The sequence below is a fragment of the Brugia malayi genome (genome assembly GCF_000002995.4).
Source record: "Brugia malayi strain FR3 genome assembly, contig: Bm_v4_Chr3_scaffold_001, whole genome shotgun sequence".
Classification (NCBI taxonomy): Eukaryota; Metazoa; Nematoda; class Chromadorea; order Rhabditida; family Onchocercidae; genus Brugia; species Brugia malayi.
Genome location: NW_025062477.1, coordinates 7601746 through 7625147, shown reverse-complemented (window position 1 = coordinate 7625147; position 23402 = coordinate 7601746). Strand labels below are relative to the sequence as shown.

Genomic DNA, 23402 nt, shown 5'->3' with positions numbered 1-23402 from the left:
GCCACTATTAGCTTCACGCAATTTTCCCTGTTTAATTTGATTTTTCCGAAGCTCCTGTTAAATCACTAGACGCGGGCGGTATGCGACGCAATATGAAATGCTCTGCAGAAATTTCCATTCAGCTTTGAAATTTCAAGGAAAATCTATAGATTTTAAAACTATGATAAAGAAGTAATATGAAAAGCGTACTCAACATAGAAATTAAATCTGAAGGTACAGATAGTTTTTGCTCTTCTATGGAATTCGAGGAAGCAGCTCCATACACTGCAAGTTTCTCAACGGTTTTCTCCGCACCAAGAATATATTCACATAACTCTCCGAACTAAAAATCTAAATTTCATTGGTTGATGAGTATAAATTGATACGTCTGATGATGATGGGTTTTAAAACAGAACTGTATGTTCCCTAGCGATCTGACTGCAAGTTATAGTCATGGCCTACATGACTATAACGCACGCAGTGTTAAAAAATTTAAAAGCCATACATACCAAAACGATCAAAACATCCTAGAAAAGTATTTATTTGGTTCTCCACAAACACTTTTCTATTACTACCTGAGTCTGAAAATTTCAGACCTTACCTAAAACTTAGAAAATTAAGTTTGGAACAACAATAAAATAAGGAATTCAGCATAAATTACCTTCCTTTTTAATCGCATGCATCATTAATTTACTGAAACCAACAGTGCTACCATCGCTAGACGGTGGTACATCCCTTGAGGAAGAGCTGGAAATATTTTTCAAGGGACATTCTCTGTAATAAAATAACCCAAATTGTATAACCTAATTTTAAGCATAAAAAAATAATGTAAAAAGATATGCAGGCATTTGTTTCTGCCAACAAGTCAAGGTTTAATCAATAATTTGAACTCGAATGATAAAATAGGAATTATTATGAGAACAGAAATATTATAAATATTATGTCCATCTTGAGGAATAATACTGGCAAACCAAATTGTAAATAAATTTGTGGCTTCACAAAGGATAACGAGAGAATCAGCAACAGATCTGTATAAGAAATTAATCCTGATATATGGAAAAGCAAAGCACTTGTCTGGGATGGAACTCAGCACGGTGTGCTCGAAGAGCTTCCACATGTTTTAAGATTAAGCCGCATGAACCACATATAATACCTTCATTAGGTGCTTTAGAAGAAAGAGACATCTGAAATGATCACAAAAGCCAAGAATATTCTCGGTGATTGATTCTGGAAGGACAAGCTCTTTTATCTTTTATCATGTAATACGTTTTACGAAAGTTTTCAAAAGTTAATTTTTCAGTAAGTTGATATTCATTTTCAGTTAAGTTAATAGTTCTAAATAATTCCAGCTACTCAACGCACTATCATCAAATGCTATGATACAAGGACGTACGTAATAAGCACGTGCTCGAGCACGTTCTGCTTCTCGGAATTTAGGATTTTCCCGTTGCTTACGACGTGCCTCGCGATTCCTTGCTTGTTCCAGTAATCGTTAAGCACTATCCTCACGTAAACAACGTTTCCGTCCAGCATCCAATATTCTGCGACGTTGCAGACTACATCTGTCAGAATCAGATTGACGCATTTCAAGTTCTTAATTGGAACTGTAAGTTAGAAGGGAAAGTAACAATTGACAGACATACTCACTCCCATCACTACGATCGATGAATCCATCAAACCATCACACTTTGACTGAGTTGTTGTTGAATGGAAAACTATGAACATACATCCATTGTCTTGCTGAAAAATATAGAAGACAGAGATACCTAGTGAACTTGCTAAATTGACAGACAAACACTCCCATTTACGTTTTACATTCTCCCCTTCATGTACACAACGACAAACAAACACAGATGAAGCCAATCTTATGGCAAGTATAAAATTCCGAACAGATAAATACGCCACAAACCAAACAAGCGCATCTGTATGTAAACAGATACTCGTATGCATGCAGTTTCATGCGGACAGACTGACATGCGCTAATAGCTCACATATATAAGGCTTGAAGAGAGTTCCACTCATTAGCGCACAGATTTGTGCGGACAAACTGGCACTCACAGCTGACACGTAGAAACGCTTAATGATACTGAAAAATGAATACTAACTGAGTTATTGGAGAATCGCTGGAAATAGTTGACAAATGAGTTAATTTGGAGAATTCGAGAGGAACTGTGAAATAAGATATGTATTTTTGTTGAATTGTGAGTGCCCATTAAACCTCAGCAATGTCACTTGTCCTTCCGCGGCACTTTCAGGTATTTCATCTCTTTGATATGTAACAAACTGAAAATGATTGATGTAAGATTTCATTTTACATTACAGTTGTTGATAAATTTATTCATTCATCTCTCCTAAATTTTATTGATAAATCATTACAGAAAAGAAAAGAACTCTGAATTGTTAAAATTGAATTATAAACGGAAGGAACATTGAAGCATTTCATCATTTTATTTCTAAATGAAGGGAAGGTTTGAGATGTTGTGCTGATGTGAAGAAGACAGGCACTGAGCCAAGAATGACTCACCTTGACGTCCACTATGTCCCCTTTAAGACCTAGTGATGACAGTGATGTACACATCAAGCCCTCTTGTCTTGTCACTTTTAATTGCAACAAGGCCATTAACCCATCGCAAGTTGGTCTACGCAATTCGATTTTCCACTTCTATATGATTGCTTCTGCCAGTGTTCCGTGTCCTGCATTAGTTGCTGGTCAGGTTGGCATGAATCATCTCGATCAAAGATTGTTTAATACCTTTACTGATAGTTCTGAACGTAAGTAAAGCGGAAATATCGCCAGAAGTGGCATGTGTATTCATTTTGAGATGGAGTACATATGGTGGCCGAGTTGTAGGTGGCCGATTCCTCAGTACATGGAAGATGGCAACAATGGATTTATCCTACACGTGGGGAAACATGTTACATGTGAGGGAAATCCACCAGAACTCAGTGATTCCCACAAATTAATCAAAAAAGTATTCTGGCGAGAAAGAATCAAAGGGATTCGTTATGTGGTGGCGCCAATGGTTGACCAAAGGTTATTCCATTTTTAAACTCATCATGGATCAATTTAATCATATGCGAGTTATTAATGTTAGTGCTTGACGGCTTCCACATGTATAGTGCGTGAGAAATGTTTAGTTTTGATGCATTTTCATGCACTGGAGTACAATGATATAGAGAGATTTAAATAGCTTATTTTAGAAGCGATTGATTTTAGTGAGCTCGCATTCCGAATGATGCTACGAAAACATGGTGCGCATCTTTGTTTTTCACCAATGATTCATGCGCAACTTTTTGTGACCGACGCTACTTATCGCCGTACGGCGTTGTCGACATGTCTTGATGATCGACCTCTTGTTGTACAGTTTTGTGCTAATGATCCGGTGATACTACTAAACGCGTGCCAGTTAGTTGAAAGCTTTTGCGATGGAGTAGATTTGAACCTGGGTTGCCCTCAACTTATTGCCAAACGTGGACATTATGGCGCGTATTTGCAGGTTTTTCCGAAAATTTTAACTTCAACTTCCTTTTTATTCCAAGTTTACTTCATATAAGTTTTGTTAGAAAATTTGTATCGGGAAGAAGGAGCTAATGAATCATATTTGACTGACTTAACTTGTTTTTTACTGATTTATAGTACAAAGTTGCTCATATTAACCTTGGCTAGGATCTGTTCTAAGATTTTTGGCGCTTTAGTTATCCACAGTTGTAGGTTTATCAGGTTTCATTTCAAGTACTAATATTGACTGTTATTTTATCACGTGTTCGTCCATTTCAGGAAGACTTAAAATTGATTTGTGAAATGATTACATTGCTACATTCGCATTCACGATTACCTCTGTCCTGCAAAATACGAATTTTGCAGGATATTAATGAAACGGTCGCGTATGCCAGGTGAGTGGACTTTCAAATTATCCTATCAAGAATTTTTAAGAAAATGAAATTTATATCAGTAAAAATTAAATATCTTTCTTCTGCCGACATGTGAAAATGGTATATGTTTATATATATAAGAAGCAATGATTTATCGGTAATGTTATTAATCCATTGTACTGCATTCATGGGAATGTTTTAATAATATAACTTTTATTAGTCTTTATGGAATAATTTCTTCAAAGGATAGAAATTGTAATTATGAAGACTGTTTGCTTTGATAAATCAAAATATACATTTGCAGAGCGTTGGTGAAAGCAGGTGCTTGTATGCTTACTGTTCACGGAAGAACTCGAGAGCAACGAGGTCCGAATACTGGTCTAGCGGATTGGTATGCAATGCGCGCCGTCGTAAGCGCCGTTGATGTGCCGGTCTTAGCAAACGGCAATATTCAGGTTTTTTTTTTCTTTGCTTTTTTGAGGCATCATTGATGAGCAATAAATATGAGTGCAATTGGAATTTCAATTTCAATTTAAATATGCCTGATCTGAATGAAATTGTTATATATATATAGATAGATAGATTTTAATCTAATAAAAAAGTGAAAGAAATTGTTGAGTGACTTGTTATTCAGTTACCCGGTGATGTTGATCGGTGCTTAGAAATAACGGGTGCAAGTGCTATAATGAGTGCAGAAGGTATCCTTTCAAATCCATACCTATTTGAAAAACGACACGAAGTAAATTGGACTGCAGCTCGGGAGTACCTGGATTTTGCAGAACGTTATGAATCTACTACTAGTGCTGTCCGCGCTCACTTGTTCCGTATATGCCACCACAGGTTTGGTTGTTGCTGTTGTTGTGTTCTATTATTTCTCTCATTACTGATAGGATTCATTCTTATCAGTTTAGTAGAGCTTATTGTCTGAATAGTCGAATCGCTTTGGCTGTTCGGAAAAAGGCTTACTGTTGTACACTTTATTTAATTTATTTAAGTGATAGCTTTTTTCATTTCGTCTCATCGAACTTTGTGGTCAATGTCATGCAAATTTCTTTAAACTTTTTGGAGCCTCTGGAAATTTTTTGTTGCTTCTATCTTTCCATTAGTACTATATTTTGATAAATTATTTCTGTTATGAATTGGAGTGTTTGTAGTTTGTCATAAATTTTGAACATAATTATTTGTGATTTTTTGTGACATGGAATTGTTTTCAGTTTATTAGAGTACAGCGATTTACGTGAACGTTTATCATACGTCTGCACTACAGAAGATTTTCGTCAAATTATGGATGATTTGGAAAGGCGTGTTTCTAAGTCAGTTTCAAGCTCAGGATTGGAATTTACAGGTAGACATTTTTATATTATTTTGCAACTATGATGTTTTGGTTTTGTTAGTTCTAGATCAATTTTTTATTAACTCTGTATTGGTTTGTTATGAAAACGGAACTTTCTTAGGCTCCCTTTCTGTATCTGGTAGAAGAAAAAAATTTTTTCCTTCAATTTTTTTATTTATAGCACTGAAAGAAATAGCTTTGGCTACCTCTCCTGCATTGATGCCTCATTGGATTTGTAAGCCCTATTATCGTCCGATGCGCAATGATTCATCTGTTTCTGATTCGGTGTATCGTGAACGACGGCGGGCAGAGCTTGATGCTTTGGCTCAGAAGACTGGTCTTTCAAAGAGACAGTTACGTAAGCGTGAGAAGCGGAAAGTAAGTAATCATTAATAGTACAGTTACTGAAAAGTTGTGCCTATTTAGTTGACCTTATCTCGTTATAAATCCTTTTATAAAACTGCCCCTTTTTGATGAAAATATATATTCTCAAAGAAGAAGCATAATCAGAAACATCCCAGAAGATTTAAATAGCACCTTTCGTTGAGGCATTTAGGGATTCTATTTTGATTTTGTTATACACATCGAATTCTAGATTGAAGATCGCAAGGAACAGTGCAAGATTCAAACTTATTCGAAGTGTTTACGTTGTGATTTACCAGCCAGTCAGGGTTGCACATTCGTTTATTGTAGGAATTGTTGTCGTTTCAGAGCTGCGACGGAACGAAAGGACTGTAAAAGTTCGTTGACTTTTATTTTTGCCTTACACAAGAAACATTCGCTTTCTGTTTTGAGAGGCTCATAATATAAATATGTGTTTCATTGCTTTATATTGTATTTCAAAAAAATAAGTTCAAGTTTTGTCACCGTCAAAGAAAAAAGGTCTATTCTAACTGAAAGATAAACTAAAAGGAAAAGTAATCTTCACAATAGTTGTATACTTTGGATAATATTTCTATAATATTGCATTGTTAAACGTGAAAATAGTGTCGTCGAATAAGAACAAAAATGCATTCATTCTACTAAAAATCCAATTTCGTCTGTTCTATGTAAGGCTGCTTTTCCTCATTAGGCTTTTGTCGTCGTTGCACTTCGAAGGACATAGAAGAAAACATAGTAGAAAATTTCAGAAAACATCATGTTATGGTTAATATCTACTTTGCATTCGTCACTCTTTGTTTTAATTCTTTTATTTAATAGCTTTTTCTTATAGATTTTCCAATAGTACTAATTTTCTACGACCTTTGATTACATTGATTTGTTTATTGGTTTTTTATTTCGAACTTATCAATTTCATGGCTCTTATCAAATTAGTTTTCTGAAATTTTAGGTCGTATTACTTTTCTCATTTGCCCTTAACATCGTTGAAGTTTTTATGCAAACACTCAAACGACTCTAATAATGTTGAGGATGGAATTTTTGTTACTTTGTTACAAATTTCAGCTCACAATTTCCATTTTACTACAAAGATACCGTGGTGTTATCGTGAACATGATGGTTCAGCGGCAATTGCAACAGCGCTTATTTCCGGAATAATGGGATTGTAGGAAATCGAATTGACCCCGAGTTTATCTTGCAGTATTTTTGCTTGTATGTTTCATTCGGTGATTTCCTTTTTGTTTTACAGTCCATTGTTGGTTACGTTCCCTATTTGTATGATTAAAACTTCATTGTTGATTTTCTCGTTATTGAAAGGTAATTAGCTTTAATAGTGATGAATCGTTGTTATTGTATCATCCTGAGGTCATAACTTGGATTTATATTTAAAAGGGAAGACTCTTAGTGAATGAGCACTCAGTTTCAAAATAATTTGTATTATATAAATTGAATTTGATTCTTTTTTTTTTATTCGTCGTATTTTGTATTCTGTAAAATGACATGTGTTAAATTGAATCGTCTTTCCATAACGGATAAAGTTTAAACTGATTAAATGTGAAAAATTTTCTTATACAGCTTGGATTTGCTGTTCTGTATTTAGGCTCTTTCTGCTCTCTTAATAAATGTTTGTCCAACAAATACAAAGTCTTTATGACTTGTTATTATTTCCTTCATGCCCTTCCGTAATGCTATATTTGTTCGAAGTATATTTTAATTACTGAAATCAGTCCAGTAATATGAGCGATGCACCCATTTCTCTGAGAACTTTCTCGTTTGTTCTCAGAAAGATTCTGCACATGTGTGTTTTCATTTCTTTATCCCAATTAAATTTTGCGTTTCTCAACCAGTAGGAAGTTTTTCAAATGGCTTGAATAAATAAGCAGTTCAAGCATATTGACCTTTGCTATTCGTGTCAAACTACTGTGCTTTATTGTTTGCCTTCCAGGATATTCGGACAATGTATACTCAAAAGAGTTTGTCATTTTCGGAAGTCGAAGCAACCGTGTAAGTTTTTTTATCGTTTTCTCTCTGATTAGATGATCTTTGTCAGGGGGACATGCATTTACAAAGACTTAAAAGTGTTTTAAAGAAGTAACTGCATTATAAGAATATGATACATCTTGAACATTTTTATGAAAGTTTTGGGACATTGGTTAATTATTGGATTTCAATTTTTATGTAACAGTTGGTTGAGTTTCCTGCTTCTTTTTCAGGAATCCGACATGTACCGGAACATCGGTTTGTGCATTGGCATATGATGATGGTGTTGCCGTGATGACCGATCGTCTTGTTTCATACGGTAAAACGGCTCAATACCGTCACATAACTCGTCAGTATCGTGTGAATAATCGTGTCATTATTGCTTTCGGTGGTGATCATGCTGATTTCCAATGGTTGCAAAATGTCATTGAAAGACAGGTTCTCCATTTTTTTTTTTTTTTTTTTGAAAAGGTTTAGAAATTATCGTCCTTGTCTAGCTCTCTTTAAAGTACTTACTGAAAACAAAAGTGCGTTCTTTCTTTGGAATAACTTTTTGATTTGAAATTAATATGTTAAGGTTACTAATTTTTTGTGCAGACGTATGAGCTGAAATCACACGATCCTAATGCTGATCTAAGTCCAAAAATGTTGCACGGCTTTCTGACATCGCTGCTTTATTATCGTCGTACACGAATGAATCCACTTTGGAACACATTGGTAGTTGCTGGATTGCAAACCCAAAACGATCAACTTGAACCGTTTATTGGTGTTATCACTTCTAGGTATCTATTTTCAAGTATTTTTTATTTTTAGTATGCAAATCAACTATGTCTGGTACCTTTAGATTCTGTAAACAGCTTCCGTCAAAAAAATTTTTTGAAATGCGTTCCCTAAATTCTTATATTCTTCGAGTTTTTTTTTTTCTTTTCTTCTTTTCAAAAAAATTCGTTTTTAGTAGATGAAACTGCATTTATTTTTCTTTCAGGGGAGTAGCTTATCGGACAAAAAGTGTTGCGACCGGTATGGGTGCTATGCTGCTAAATCAGGTCATTGAGACAGAACAACGAAAAAACGATGGTAAATTATCAAAAGAGCAGGTATTTTTGATAGATTTTTTGGGTGACTAAATTACTTAGATTAAACGTAAAAGTTTAGAGCATCTTGTGTTTCGGAAGTCATCAGTGAAGTAAGTTGAAAACTTTCTTCCAGGCTATTGACATATTGCGTAAAAGTCTAGAACTAAGTATTTATCATGATTGCGTTGCTGACAACGAATTCGAAATTTCGACTGTTGACAAAGATGGTGTTCAGCTGGGAGTGCCGGAGGTAAATGCCTAATGAAGATATTTTTTTTAGTTTGCTGAACTTTACTTTTTATTTTTATTTTTTTTTTATTTTTGTGGGAAACTTTCTGTTTCAGTTTATTGCTGGAAACTGGGATATTGCGGAATACAATTGTGATTATCAGTGATATATTGACTTTTGAAATTTTGTTTTGAAGCGTTGTAATTCTGAAATATTTGAATCGGTTCATAAAAGATCCAAAAAAGGTTGACTTTCATAAATGAATTTCTTCATGGAATGTGTTCAGTCACAACAGTTGCAAATAATTTCAGTTTCGTTGTTGGGATATTTATCTGCTTTATGACATTGGTGATTCATTAACAATCAATAAAATAGTAAGCTATATAAATGTAGTACTGTTTGTCATACCATTATAATTCATCAAGATTTATACAGTTCGACGTTAGATATTTTGAGTGCATACAATGATCCGAAATGAATTCATACAATTTCGTTTTGGACTGTATGATTTATCAAGTAAAGTTGATATGTTGCATTGGAATTTTTGTTTGTCGAAAAATTTACATCTACAGCTATACAAAATGTTCAGGGAATATAATAAATTTCTTTCAGTGCTTTTGCATAGAAAATTTGTAGAGAATGTCGTTGCTTGAGTATTTCCTATAAATCTTTGGTCTCTATTTCTTAATAGCAACGAGCTTTCGTTCATGAAATGAATTAAGTCTGTGAAAAATCATGATTTCTACTATTCATAGCTTTTGTAATATCTAGGAGAGAAAGATTGGTGTGTAAATTGGCATTGCTAAAAGTATCAAGCTTATCGCTAGTGATTAAGATAATTTGTGGCATTAAAAATATCATCAAAACTAACTTAATATGGTCGGTGTAATGTGTGGGAGGTTTTTATGAATAAAATATATGTGTGCTGATTTCTCATAATTTAACCAATAAAATTTCGAGAATGGAACGGAAAGTTTTCTTGTTTTTTTGTTCGTTTTTTTTTTTTTTTTTTTTCAAAACAGTACTGCTGAAAGGAAGACTGCAGATGAATTTTCTCTTGGGATAAGAGCAATGCATAAAAAAAAAATTATTACCACTTTGCAAATCTTGCTGAAATGTGATGGAGCCTTTTCTTTTTTGCTTTTTGTTAGGATGATCAATTTTTAAGAAAACTGGAAACTGGAATTGCAGAAGGATATCTATCCTTCCGGTATGTTTTTTAAACATTAACAGCAATGTTTGGGGAGGAAAAAGTTCCCCTTGTAAAGTCAGATGCTTTAGAACATAGTCTATCCTTTTTCTGAATTTCTTTATATACGGAAATTTTATTTTATCTTTTGAAAATGGATTTTATGTTGGTTTAATTTTGAAAAAAAATATAATCTAAAATGTTTAGGTAAAAGAATACTTAGCTATAGTTATGGATCTTCCCCTTAATAAACAAAGGTGCAATTAAGCGATTAAATTTCCTTGATGAAAGTTTGTTTTGAATAAAAAAACAGGATAACATGAAAGAGGAAAGGATAATTACATAAAGGTATTTTATCACTGGTAAACGTAATAATGATCGTATTGTTGGGTAAATAATGTAATTAAACAAGATAATGGATCATCATTACATACTAACATTTCCTGTTTTCATTTTGTGAGATAAATGGCTGATAGTAAATACGGGAGATGATGTAGTGATAGTAGTAGTGCTTATTGAATATTTGAAACATCGTCATTATTTCAACAATATCGGATAAAATTACGATAGTAGTGATGGCATAAATGACAATGCTTAATAATCACTATCATATAGAAATACTCTATCAACTGTATGAAGTGAATGGAATTCATTACTCTTTTGAATGTCGTTATCATTGAGTATTTTGTTATAGTTGGGATGAAACTTTAAATTTTCAATTAAAAAAAAACATATTTCGAGCTATTCGGAAAGCCAATAAGTGACTCCCTTTCCAGTTACACGAAAAAAGTCTACCAGTGTGTGTGTGTGTGTGTGTGTGTGTGTGTGTGTGTGTGTGTGTGTGTGTGTGTGTGTGTGTGTGTGTGTGTGTGTGTGTGTGTGTGTGTGTGTGTGTGTGTGTGTGTGTGTGTGTGTGTGTGTGTGTGTGTGTGTGTGTGTGTGTGTGTGTGTGTGTATGTGTAGTAAATTAGTTAAATATGAATGTATCATTATCATCATTACCATTATAGCATTGGTAGTAGCTACTATTATCACTATTATCTTCCTTAGTCATCATTTCCATTACCATTTTACCTATTATTGCTCATTACTACCTTTTCCAATCTTGTTTTTATAGGATTCATTAATTGCTGTTACTAATAGCGTAATCAGGTTCTGATGAAATATATGTGATAAGTGCTCCTTCCATCATCACTTCAGAGCCTTACACTTTACTGTGGGGTAAGAAGCACAACAGGTAGTCACAGACAGGTGTTATTACAGGAAGTACAATGCTAAATGCTACGGTATGGCGCTCTTTCCATTTCTTCTTTCTTCTCCTTCTCACCTCTGCCATTCTTTTTCTGCTATTTTTGTCTTCTAAACAAAATTTTTAGAACTGATGATAGAGTGATAGAAACAAGTTGTTGTTATTGTTGTTAAAGGAGCTATTGCCAATGTTGGTAATGCTGATGATGACGATGACAGTGATGATAATGATGACAAGGATGATAGGTTCCCACTCTCACTACTCCACATTATTTATTATATAACCGGTGTGTTGCTACCTCCTCTTCCTCCTCTTCTTCCTCCTTCCCCTCGTGTCTTCCATTCTTGATGACACTTTTGTTTTCTCTCACAATTGCCATTATGATCATTATTATCAACATTACTGCTACTATTGTCATCTACCAGTTCTTTTCGTTGACACTTTCTACTACTTCCATTGTTACAAAATCTCTCATTCATTTTATCTTATTTACTTATTCACCTGCTACTTTCATATTAGCTTCTTTAGAAGTTACCAAAAGCTTCAAAACTCGTTGTATGATTCCATCTATTTAGTTTTGAAATTAATCCTCCATTCATCCATTTATTCATTTATCCGTCCACATCTCTGCCATTGTATCGGCCGACCGGGCATGCCTAAGGCGATTTCACTCATACAGTGTTACTACTGCTATTACTACTACAACAACAACTACTACTGCTACTGCTACTATTACTACTGCTACATTATATTTTACGAGATAGTATGATACTCGGTGTTTAGATATGACATATGGGAGGAATAGAACGATAGCTGCCGATCCGTTGGTAATGTAGCCTGCGGCAACCCGAAGGAAGCCATACTTATGGGCACAAGGAGACCATCCCAATGTCATTGCACCATCGTACAACTGGAAGTCATACTATTAAAGCACCACCGATAACAACTCGTCCTATCTTTCTTCACTCGTGTCCTACTTTTCCATCCATACAAACTATTCAATTTTTTTAATGAAATAAGACCACTTTTAAGCGAATTATCTTTAATTTTCCATTTTTTTGCAATAAAACTTTTCTCGGCTTAAGCTATTACTTAAAGCGACACAGTATTATTACTGTTATATTAATATAACACGATACTATTATTATTATACTACTATTACAACTACAACTACTGCTACTGTTATTGCTACTATAACTACATCTACTGCTACTGTTATTGCTATTACTACTAGTACTACTACTAATAATAATATAATTACTATCACTGTTATCACTATGGTGGACATATTTAGGTTACCATCATTACTTGATTATAGAATTTCTTTCTTTCTGTCCACTAAGTACTTGATACATTGTATATAAGTATTTTACGGTATAAAGTTTTTGTTGTTAGATTGGGAAGCAATTTGGAGCTGTGTAAGAAAGGAGAGCAAGATTATTGTACAATTTCTATCTACTTGAAAAGCGATACAAATATAGAAGGTCAAAGGCAATAAAAAACTCTACTGCTGATGAAGTGGCGCTAATAGAAAAGCATCTTCAGTAAGTCTGAAATCAATACTTTAGAGCCAAACGGTTATTAATCCACAACATTCTTTTATTCTTAAGTCTTTACCCGTGCAATCTATATAGCAGTGAAATACAGAATATTGCTGGAAATTTTCCATAATTTCTTACTGGATGTTGCTGTAGAATAATACATTTAACGAAAAAATTTTTTAATTCTACTTTCTCATTGCTGTACTTTTTTTTTTTTTGGAAAAGGAGAATTTTGATGACATTTAACGATAAAAGCTTTGAATAGAGTTAGGGCCAGTTAAATGCCTTTTGTTCGTGAATATCAAACGAGGACAATTCTTCGCTTTAGGAGCTAAAAAAGAAAAAAAAAAGCTTGACAAGAAAAAAGGAAATAGTTCTGACCAACTGTTCTACAATTTTCAAAACTTCGCAATAAAAAGAAATTTATGAAAATGAATCATTTTAACATCCCAAAATTCTGATTACTGATGATGAAAAAAAAAAAGAAAACATTAGTTAGACATTTATAATAGCAGCAACGTTAACAATTTCTCTCTGCTATTCAAAAATGTCATCAAGCCATTTGACGTGATTTTATATTCCTAGCATATCTCCTTGCTTCTTTTTTTTTTTCAATCATTATCATCAGGTTTTGTCCAAACTGCAAAATCATACAGTGCTAAAAAGTGCCGCATAACTGATATCACGTAGTTCTCGCTACTTTATTCTAATGTAACGTATGTTCATTCAAGAACTGAAATACTTTCCAAACGATATCATAAGCAATACTACTTTGCTAAAGTTAAAAGTTCTTCCCGTATTGATTGTTCATTTTCAATGTACCTTCTCTCCAGAACTGTCCAAACTTTGTTGATATGATGATGATCATACTGCACTAATCAGTCAGGTCGAGTCGTTTGCACTATTCAGACAGAAGTTCATCATTTGGCGATATTGCACTCGTCCCGGCCTGAGTGTTAGCTGCTATTATTCCTTTTATTTGTTTCCCATTTCTCTGACCTTTCTTAGCTATTTTTTAAATTTATTATTTGTAGTGATTTCATTCGAGAGCTTTTTTTGACTCCTTTTGAATAAGTTTACTTTAAAGCCTAATTAATTTAAATGCCAACAAATGAAAACCTTTTCTTCATTTTGATATTTCATGTTGGAATCAGTTTATGAGTTAGCCGCGATAAGTGAAGCAACCCAGGTAAGTCATTTCATGCTATAGCATTTGTCAGCAAGTAAGAAAAACATTATTAGCTGGGAAGGAATACTACATTATTAGCCTGAACCCATTGCTGGGATTCAAATGGAAAACATGCCGTAGTCCGTAGTTTACATTTCATAATTGTTGATATTTGCAATATTTTTCATTCATTTCTGTCTTGAAAATACGATAAATATTTACGATGCGGAAAATGATTTAAAATGAAGTAATATTATTTTCTTTTTTAGAAAACGCTGGCGCATTTCGTATTCTCATTTTGCTTCTTTTCTTCTTCGTAAAATCAGTGTTCAAAATTTCAGTTGGATTGTTTAGCTGAAGAATACTGGTCAAAAATGAAACTCAGAAGTGATATGAAACATTTGCTTCCCTTTGTCCTTCTGTAAAAGCCGATCATCTACGAACAATTCCATTTTTCTGTTATTGTAATTTAGAATTCATAACTGTTAGAGTGATACTCTATGGTATCTCATTCAATTTATCAATACATTTATCTGTTCATGCAAATATTGAACCTGAAAGGTCTTTTAATTTTGTATCCAATTAACCCACCTTACTACAAGATTGCATTTGTTAAGTAATTTCAATTATTTTTTTAAAAGTATTTTACATGGTAGCTTTACTTAATTTCCATTTGAAGATTTTAAATTAGTCAGAAATAACTTACCGTATTATGACTTTTTTTTTTCATACTTACTGCCAATTGATGGAGTTATTTTTCAGATGTAGGAATTGAAAGACGATTTATCTATGGTGAATACTTTTCTGACAGATCACGAAAACCTTTCAATCAGTGTTAATTTTGCCCTTTTCTTCTTCATTTACGATAGTTAAATTTGAATTTATGAATTCCTTTTATATTGGCTTTTTATTTGACAGTTATTTGGTTAATCCTAGATAACACTGGAATAACAAACATTTAATTTGCTTTCTATTAATCATCTAGCTCTATTTGATTACGATTGACAATTATTGTTAAAGAATGACTTAAATAACAGAATTGTACATTGACACTTATTGTTAACAAATAATCTAAATAATTTGAATGTCAACAAGCAATCTTATTTTTTAACCCTAAGAATTTGTGCTATTATTATTATTATTAGCTGTGACATATCACTACAGTATGATATTACTGACAGTAGTAAACTAATTACGTCTCCTCTTAACTTCTTACGCAAACATATTATTGTGATAACATAACTGTTAAAGATGTGCTTTTTTGATTGACGAAATTTTAGAAGCAACTGTATAATGTCTTTTTATACATACTATCAGTAGATGGATTTTATTGAAATAAAGTAGTTCAATTATTTAAAATTCTTTCTCAACCTAATTCCTTGTTTCCTGGCCCACTGGTAAGGCTTTAAAGTTCTGTAAACATCATATTACAAAAATCTTAAAAATTTTGAATGCTGAAGTTTCTGTTCATCTTCAGTGTAATACAGAATAAAATGCTCATTAAAAGTTTATTCAGTAACATTAATATTATACAAATAAGATGAATAAATGGGGAATGTAATAAAAAAAAATTATTTTAAAAAGTATTGAATGAAATCTGTTAAGCAAGACATAAGGAAGTACTAAATACAATTATATCGCATGAATGCAGCGTGGTAGGTTGTCCGACATTTTTACAGTTATAAAAGCTTAATAAACAAAAAAAAAAAAAACACACACACACAAAAAAACAAGAAAAAACAAAACAAAAATAAATGATTAAATGCCACTAAAGCACCAAAGAACGCCTTTAAGAAAAAATAACGAGAAAAACCGACCATATCATATATACAACAAGAGATTTGTGCGAAAGCTATAAAAAGATGAATGCCAATGTTCGATGACATATTTTCGAGAAATATTAAGATTAAAAATAAGACTGGAAGGAGGCTTTAAACATATTATCTAACTTTTTAAATTTAAAAATCTCAGCCAAAAACTCTATTTTTACGTGAAGGGCATAATAAAATTTTGGATTTCAACTTTTCGAAGAAATCTGTAGAAGAGTCATTGATAATTAGACCGATTATTATATTATTATAAGGTCGGTAAGCAATGAATTTGAGAAATTAAAGGGTAAGATAAAATAAAAAACTGACTGAATAAAATCACAGTCGGACAATGTGATCTTTTCAGTTTGACTATGTACACATTGAGGCATTAACCAGTCGACTTATAATAATATGAAATTCAAAAATAAGTCATTCAAAATATCGAAAATGATTTGAAAGGAGAAAAGTATGCATCACTGAGAAGACACGAAATATAAAATCAAGCTTCTAACAAAGATTCATGTTAAACGAAACAAGAAATTTGAGAAGTGGAAAGAAGGAAAATTTTTTAAATTAAAAAGGAAGATGGGAAAAAGAATTCCATTGGAAAATTATCTCCGATTTATTTTGTCACAGCTATCATATTCTGATATATAATGAAAAATAAGAAAATGAAAATAAGGAGGATAAAAAGCATCTTTTTCCATTATAGCGTTGGACGAATTAATTTGATAGTGACCACCACCTGATTGATAAAATAAAACGAAGGATCAGTTTTGCATAAGATATTTACAATAATTCCAAAAAAAAAAAAATTATTAATTCAAAAAAAAAAAAAACTATACACATCCCTGAGGTTCTTATAATCTAGTAGTATCCAAAAAGAATGAAAAACAGAATAAAGCAATACCTGAGGAGGTAAATAAAAAAGAACGAAAGTTACAAAAAATTCCCTGAAATACATGTGAATTAATTAGACTAAAATTTAAAAACTTTTCAAAAAAAAAAATTAGTGACACGAAAATCACTGAACATAGAACATGACTGCAGGTTTATCACAAATTATGAAATTCTACGACTTCCAAAAAAAAAACGCAATGAAGGATTGCTAACAACGAATCAGTTGATAATTATATGTCTAAACACTGTGTTCTTTTTGTTGCTTTCTCAAAATTGAAAAAAGCGATCAAAACGCAGAGTATTTAGTATTTTATGACTACTAGAAAAAAACTAAATTTCAATAAGGTAAGACAGAACTCGAGATTCTGTAGCAAAATGGACCTTCCAAACCAATGTTATCAAATATTATTCAATAATAAAACGTCTTGAAAAGTAGTGAAATTTCAAAATGCTCCTATCATTGCGTTTTTAATGGACAAAGAGCCAACCTGCTCCACATGTAATTAATATACCGCAAGAATCCCATTGCCAACTAGGCTCAATTACCAAGCCATATAGAAATAGATACCAATGGTACCACACACCTTCCTTAAGTGCGTCTTTGAACATACGTCGTAATAATGTCCATACGTTCACGAGCATATTTCGCCATCTGATCTACGGTATATCCAGTGTAAAAGATTCCCAGCCCGATTAATCCAAGGACCGTTAATGTAGTATAGTAACGCGAGAACCGCTTGCAGTGAACAGAGAAACGTTGCTTAAGCTTTATTCCTTTGACCTTCAAGTTGCTCACATTCATCGGTTTCAGTAGACGCATTGTTAGCGGACGATGCCGTACTCCTTTACCCGAAAATGGAAAGTTCTTAACATCCGAGTCATTTTTCGAACCGCGGTATAAAGGAACAACTTTTTTGACGTCCGCTGTTGAATCGTCGAATTTCTTGACTATTGGAGAAACAGTCTTCTTTTTTGAAGACGAACGTCCACGAGAATTTGAACGTGAACGCGGTGTACCATGGGTACTACGACTACGACTACGGGAACGTGAAGTTTTCCGTGTTCGAGTTCGTATCAGACTGGAATCCTTACTCCGCGGACTTTTACTGGGTGATTTTTTATTAGATGACGACCGCTGTTTCGGTGATTTTGCCATTTCTTTTCTGCCCTGTAAATTAAGGAATTTGAAATCCTTGGTGTATGAATAAAAACGATTTCCGTATAGTAAGACGCTATAATATCTAAAATAGAGGCTTCGGAAATTGATCAAGACTGTCTTATTAACATTCACTAAAGTGACAACAGTCAATAGAAAGATCATTCGGAAATAAATCGAAATTAAAACAAGATTTATCATTGTTTATGTTATGAAAAGAATAATATACTTAAAAAAAAACTTTTCATTCAATAAAAAAAAACTCATTCAGCTGACAAAAGAAATAATTCATATACTTGAAAAACAATCAAGTACAGGAGATTAAAAATCAGATTTAAGACGTATCAGTGTTGAACACTGCTGTGTGAAAAATTCAGTTGAATCTTCAGTTAGCACTGATTTTTCTGCGGTTCTGTGGCGAGCTAAAGTGACACGAACTATTGAATGATTATTTAAACAGTGTAAGAACAAGAGATTCAGTTTTCAAATTCTGATTAAAACTGTCATTTTAATTCACTGCTTCTAATATCCATCAAATTAATAAATACAATGTAATTGGTATTTTAAAGTAGAGAGATAAAAAGCAAGTCAGGGACAGAGCTGGTATTCAGAAAAGGTTCAGAAATCCGAAAATCCGATTGAGAAAAAAACCATCACACCACAGCAATTATAAAATTATTCATCGAGCAAATGACAAATTCATAATTATGCAGAATCAGAATTTGATATTTTCGGCATACAAAGATAATACCGATGACAATAAACTGGAACCGTAAAACATACTTCATCACGTGATTTTTACAATGATTGGCTTCGGAAAACAAGTAACAAGATAATTTATGGTTCTAGAAGAATCAAAAGGACTTGTTCTAATTTCTTGATTCTTGACAGCTTTCTGACATAATATCAGACTGAGTGAATAGTAGACAAACAATTATTAGTAAACAGATCACTTTTCGGTCTCAGCAAGGCAAAAATTGACTTCTGCTTCTACTTAAATAAGAAGATCAGAAAATAAATTGCTTTTTCTCTTCTAACAACGAATTTTAAAGAAGAGTGTTTTAATTGTGAAGTAGTTGAATTTTATGCCTTCAAAAAGTGGATTATGTTCGCCTTAGTCGAACGAAATTTGCATACAAGAGTAAGACCATATAGAAATCGATAGAAAAAGAAAGGGAATAAAAAGTGGGAGCAAGTGTGCGGGTCATCCAGCGAGTGGACAAAGGTTAAACCTCATAAGAATTAGGAAAGGACTGACGAGAGAGGGACAAACCTCAATGACAGTAATGCACTAATAATAGCAACGATTATAATAATAGCAGTAGCAGAAAAGTCTCTTCTGCTAATGGCAATACAGCAGAGAATAATCAATGGACATGGCACCATCTGTTATTCGTTCTGATACAGGAAGATGGACATTAGATGGACGAAGAGAGAGAGAGAGAGACGCTGAAGTTGACCTTGTGTAGTGACTGAAGTTGTTGCACTGACAGCCCCCATTTGAATATTAATAAGACGAATGAGCGAGTAACACCGCCCAGATGACCGCTTGGCAATCACCAATCAGCATAACAGTGACCAGATGATGCTTTCGACCCCACAAAGAGGGACTAACTTCTTTTCCAAGCTTTTCCATATATTATAACACAGCATCAATATTAATTAATGCTTCTCACAATACTCATTTCAAATATTAACAACTAGATTGAGAAGCGTGATAACGTGTCATTGATAAAGGGAAGCTTTAATAGCGTGCACAACGATTTATAAAGACGTTATAGAATTTGCAGAATGAAATGATGAAAAATGAGATGATAAAAAACAGTTAATAGAAAACGAATGGATTTTCTCATATACAACGTAATACAAATAGATAGACACATAGGTTTTTTGAAATATATGTTATTATTTCCGACAAAGGTTAACTTTGAAATAAATAAATAGGAAGACATGAGTTACGGTTCGTAGAGAGCATTTCTTCTGTAGAAGCATTCCAGTTTTTGGCATTTTTTGCACCCTTCTGATACCTATTTTGGGATGAGTTAGTTAAGGAACTAACTTATCAATAGAGGGTGATAAATGCGGAATAGACTTCCTGCTACTGTACCTCATTATCTACTGTACCTTGCCATTCCAGGACCAAAATTGTCGAAACCCCCCAAACTCAAACGAACCTTACTTGCTCAGAGTGTTTGGATACAACGCAGCGTCTCGCGGGCTGCGTTAATTAAAGGCACATGTCAGATGATGGTTTGTCGCGATATGCTATTCATTTTCGTGCACATTTGTTTTCGTGGACGTCGGTAATGGCGATGATAAGGAAGAGGGATACGGTTAGGTGGGTGCACCGACTTGACTAGCGGTGACTTGTCTTTGTGGGGAAAGAGATTATGGATTGCATTTTTTGTTTCCTTGGAATTAAAGTTGGTTATTTAGAGACTGATTAACGTGGTCCATGTTTTATGTGATTCTCGTGCATTTTCTAAATCAGTTCTTTTGTGTTGCTTCTTTTTTCTGGTGTAATGGTGCATCTGATTGAATTCAGTTTATCAGGTGTTACATTGGAACGTATGCTCTGTCTCATTAAGGGTTTTGGTAATGGAAACAGCATCAGTACCGTCTCGAATAGTTCTCATGGGAACTTCAAAAATATCCTTGAATGAAAGGTCAGTTTGTTATCTGTAACATTTACACGACTCTTTCTCTGGAGATTCTTGAATGAACTCCATCGTGATGGAGGTGTTTTACAAAAGTAAAACAAAGCTTAGCTATTAAAATCTTTAACAGTGTTGCTTAAAAAAATTACTTGTAGCTTTGATTTGAATATATTCTTTTACAGATCTGGAAGTTGCTAGAAATGATGAATTGATAGATTATAGCCGTGTTCTTGTAATCATTGTTCATGGAATTTAAGTTTTTGGATAAGACCTATTCATACATCTTCATGTTGTATTGGGTGGAAAAAAAGCAAATGTAAAGTACTGAATAATAGTTCTCTTAATTAAGTAAATGAATCCTCATATTCTACGCTTCCGAGTAATTGTTACTTATTTTGCTACGGCACGCAGGTTTTCTCAAATTCCGGTGCCTAAATTACGACATAGTGTTGTCCCAATAAGAAGTTACAACAGTATCGAACAGAGCTATCGTGAACCGATTTTAAATCGGCGTCCATTGTATATCGATGATGTCGAAGTGAGTTAAATTTTTTGTCGCAATAAATATGTTCTCAAACATATTAGCTTTTTTTTCTATTTGTATTTTTGAATTTTGTATGTGGAAGTTGCTAGAAATGATGAATTGATTTCATTCATAATATATTACAGCGTGTTCTTGCAATCATTGTTCATGGAATAAAGATGGCATGGAAGCTGAATTGAAATATTTTTCTTTCAAAATAGTTTTAATCATTACAGTGTTAAAAGGAATTCTTCATAAAGACTTTCACAAAAACTTTCTAATTTTTATGCGAACTTTTTCCTTCTAGGACAATCTTTTTAGGTTGGGAAAATGAGGGATCATTTTTTTTTTCCACCAGAATACCCTTTTTATAACTTTCAATGTTGCTACAATGATGCTCAATCCTACAGGTTTCTTGTTTCCATATCCTGTTGGACCACCTTAATGCTTAATTATTAGCAGATTCGAGCCGTAGTTTTCTTATTTATGTTCAGAGTAGACATTTTTTTAAGTTTGTTTCTCATGTGCAAGAGGTTTCAGTTGTCAAATGATTATGATGAAATTGGAGAGGATAACATAGAGGCCGCGACGAATTATGTTGAACAAGTCCGCGTTATACCAAAACGCAAGTTGGGAGTTTATCCGAGCCCTCGTTTCGCTCGTATTCCTGTTCGTAATCGTATCACTTTTCCGCATTGGCGTAATAGATTTAACTATGGTCTTGTGCGCAAGGTCAACGTTGATAGGTATGTAATTTGGTAACCGAGATAGAAACTATCAGTGTAGTGATCAAGCGGGTTAGCTAAGGAAGGAAAGCACTGGTGCAGTCGGAAGGGCTGCTTTGGATAACCGGATATGTTTGTTCTGGTAAGTTGTTTCTGTGTTACACATATTGATTTTAGGCCTCGTCCTTTCGGTTCATTGCGATATGCTAGCAGAAACACGCGTTTTGCGCGTAATGGTTTCAGCCGCACACTTTGGCGTCCGAATACTGTTCTGCCACGGAATCATGCTTTTTATGGTCGAGGTGGTCGTTTTTTTAGTGGCAGTTTATCCAGTAGTAATTCCAGCCGTACTAAGCGGTCAGTTGTAACAAGAGAGGAACTGGATAAGGAACTCGATGAATACATGAAAAAAGGAAAACATCCACAGATTGACGTTTCTGATCTCAAATAAGTTTTTCTGTGCTTGTTATTTACTTTTCATCAATTTTTCTCTGATTAACCAGCAGTTCTAAGTTTTCGTGATTTTTAGGACTCCACTTAAAATTTTTATTTTTTTATCTGAAAAATGGACTTGTTTGTGAGCAGTAATTCCAGCAACTCAACAGAGTCGAGATGAGATTTAAAGAGATTTGGATTCAACTTTTCTATATATTTGTAACTTTTGTTGGATTTTGAACTTTTTCGGTGCTTTGACAAATACCACATCCATTGAGATAAAATTATTTGGGCCCTAACAGGAAGAAGCATTTTAATTTATTCGTTTGAATCAAATCAATATAGCTTACTTCCTGATATCGGGCACCGCATATGCGGTCGAATTCTCCGAATTTTCTGAATTTCAGTGGGCGTGGAAAACATGATTTTATTAGATTTCAAATTGGGAGAATTAACCAATTAGTCTTGCACTTAGCACCCCATTTCCACTCTGTCCCGATCGGCTAAGTTTGATTTTTAAGGAAATACTGTTGAAATCGATTAATGATTTAGGCCAAGTAAATTCAAGCTCTCATGTTGTCAAGCTAACAGCAGAAGATTTGCTGTGCGAATAAATGGACCATTCGGGTGATAATATTTCAGATTTTTAACAACTGAATAATTAATCTTTCACTTTCGATGAAATATCTTTCGTTGCTTCCATTACCCTCACATTGTTATTGCTGTTGTTTTTTTATTTTTATTTGAAGAAATTCTAGTTTATAGCTGGGATTTGTTTCCTTCGGCGTTATCAGTGCGGTTTTTTGATTTGTAATGAAGTTTTGCTTTTAAAACGGAGGAAATTGCACTACAAGCGAAAAGCTTTGCAAAATTGAATCATTTTCATTGTCAAACAGCGAATTTGCATTACTTGAGTGTAACATTTTTCACAAATTTTCCCTTACCATGTTCGACTGGTCATACATCGCAATATACATGTTTCGAGGTGAATGTTGGTGCGCATATCTATTACCTGGCAATCATATTTCTTCCTCTAATATGATCTTTACGTTTAGCGACCAATTCATTATTATTTTTGGTTTGCTTCATTTTTTTTGAGGTATTATTTATTATCATTTTTTGTATTATTTTATGCTGCATAGTTCTGATATTGATCTCAACAATGGGAAGAGAAAAAGTGTTTAATTCTGTTTTTGTAAA

At 33.6% G+C, this 23402-nt stretch overlaps 6 protein-coding genes and 1 non-coding gene across 7 annotated transcripts; 5 read left to right on the top strand and 2 right to left on the bottom strand.

The window, feature by feature from the left end:
- Positions 1-31: 31 nt before the first annotated feature.
- Bm12869 (Uncharacterized protein) lies at positions 32-2599 on the bottom strand (the record flags this gene model as incomplete). Its single annotated transcript, XM_043080324.1, has 8 exons — positions 32-102; positions 190-322; positions 1050-1163; positions 1373-1455; positions 1746-1901; positions 1971-2065; positions 2198-2262; positions 2504-2599. 8 exons carry the CDS (start codon positions 2597-2599, stop codon positions 32-34), a joined length of 813 nt encoding a protein of 270 aa, XP_042936258.1.
- A 202-nt stretch (positions 2600-2801) lies between these two features.
- On the top strand, positions 2802-6732 carry Bm3858 (Uncharacterized protein; the record flags this gene model as incomplete). Its single annotated transcript, XM_001901099.2, has 9 exons — positions 2802-3013; positions 3197-3476; positions 3758-3873; positions 4157-4307; positions 4487-4692; positions 5067-5197; positions 5367-5563; positions 5781-5925; positions 6629-6732. 9 exons carry the CDS (start codon positions 2802-2804, stop codon positions 6730-6732), a joined length of 1542 nt encoding a protein of 513 aa, XP_001901134.2.
- Positions 6733-7520: 788 nt separating this feature from the next.
- Bma-pbs-7 (Uncharacterized protein) lies at positions 7521-9014 on the top strand (the record flags this gene model as incomplete). The annotated part of the gene is made up of 6 exons (XM_001901098.2): positions 7521-7567; positions 7777-7981; positions 8141-8325; positions 8529-8640; positions 8753-8869; positions 8964-9014. 6 exons carry the CDS (start codon positions 7521-7523, stop codon positions 9012-9014), a joined length of 717 nt encoding a protein of 238 aa, XP_001901133.2.
- A 4678-nt stretch (positions 9015-13692) lies between these two features.
- On the top strand, positions 13693-13797 carry Bma-mir-92. The gene has a single exon (XR_006228139.1). It is a non-coding gene; the product is annotated as a pre-microRNA Bma-mir-92 (primary transcript).
- A 698-nt stretch (positions 13798-14495) lies between these two features.
- Positions 14496-14834, top strand: Bm16950 (Uncharacterized protein; the record flags this gene model as incomplete). Its single annotated transcript, XM_043080323.1, has 2 exons — positions 14496-14556; positions 14758-14834. The coding sequence occupies 2 exons, from the start codon at positions 14496-14498 to the stop codon at positions 14832-14834; spliced, it is 138 nt and encodes a 45-aa protein (XP_042936257.1).
- Positions 14835-17295: 2461 nt separating this feature from the next.
- On the bottom strand, positions 17296-17862 carry Bm12868 (Uncharacterized protein; the record flags this gene model as incomplete). Its single annotated transcript, XM_001901097.1, has 1 exon — positions 17296-17862. The coding sequence occupies one exon, from the start codon at positions 17860-17862 to the stop codon at positions 17296-17298; it is 567 nt and encodes a 188-aa protein (XP_001901132.1).
- Positions 17863-20460: 2598 nt separating this feature from the next.
- On the top strand, positions 20461-22218 carry Bm12867 (Uncharacterized protein; the record flags this gene model as incomplete). The annotated part of the gene is made up of 4 exons (XM_001901096.2): positions 20461-20528; positions 20931-21057; positions 21583-21788; positions 21945-22218. 4 exons carry the CDS (start codon positions 20461-20463, stop codon positions 22216-22218), a joined length of 675 nt encoding a protein of 224 aa, XP_001901131.2.
- Between the last annotated feature and the right edge of the window lie 1184 nt (positions 22219-23402).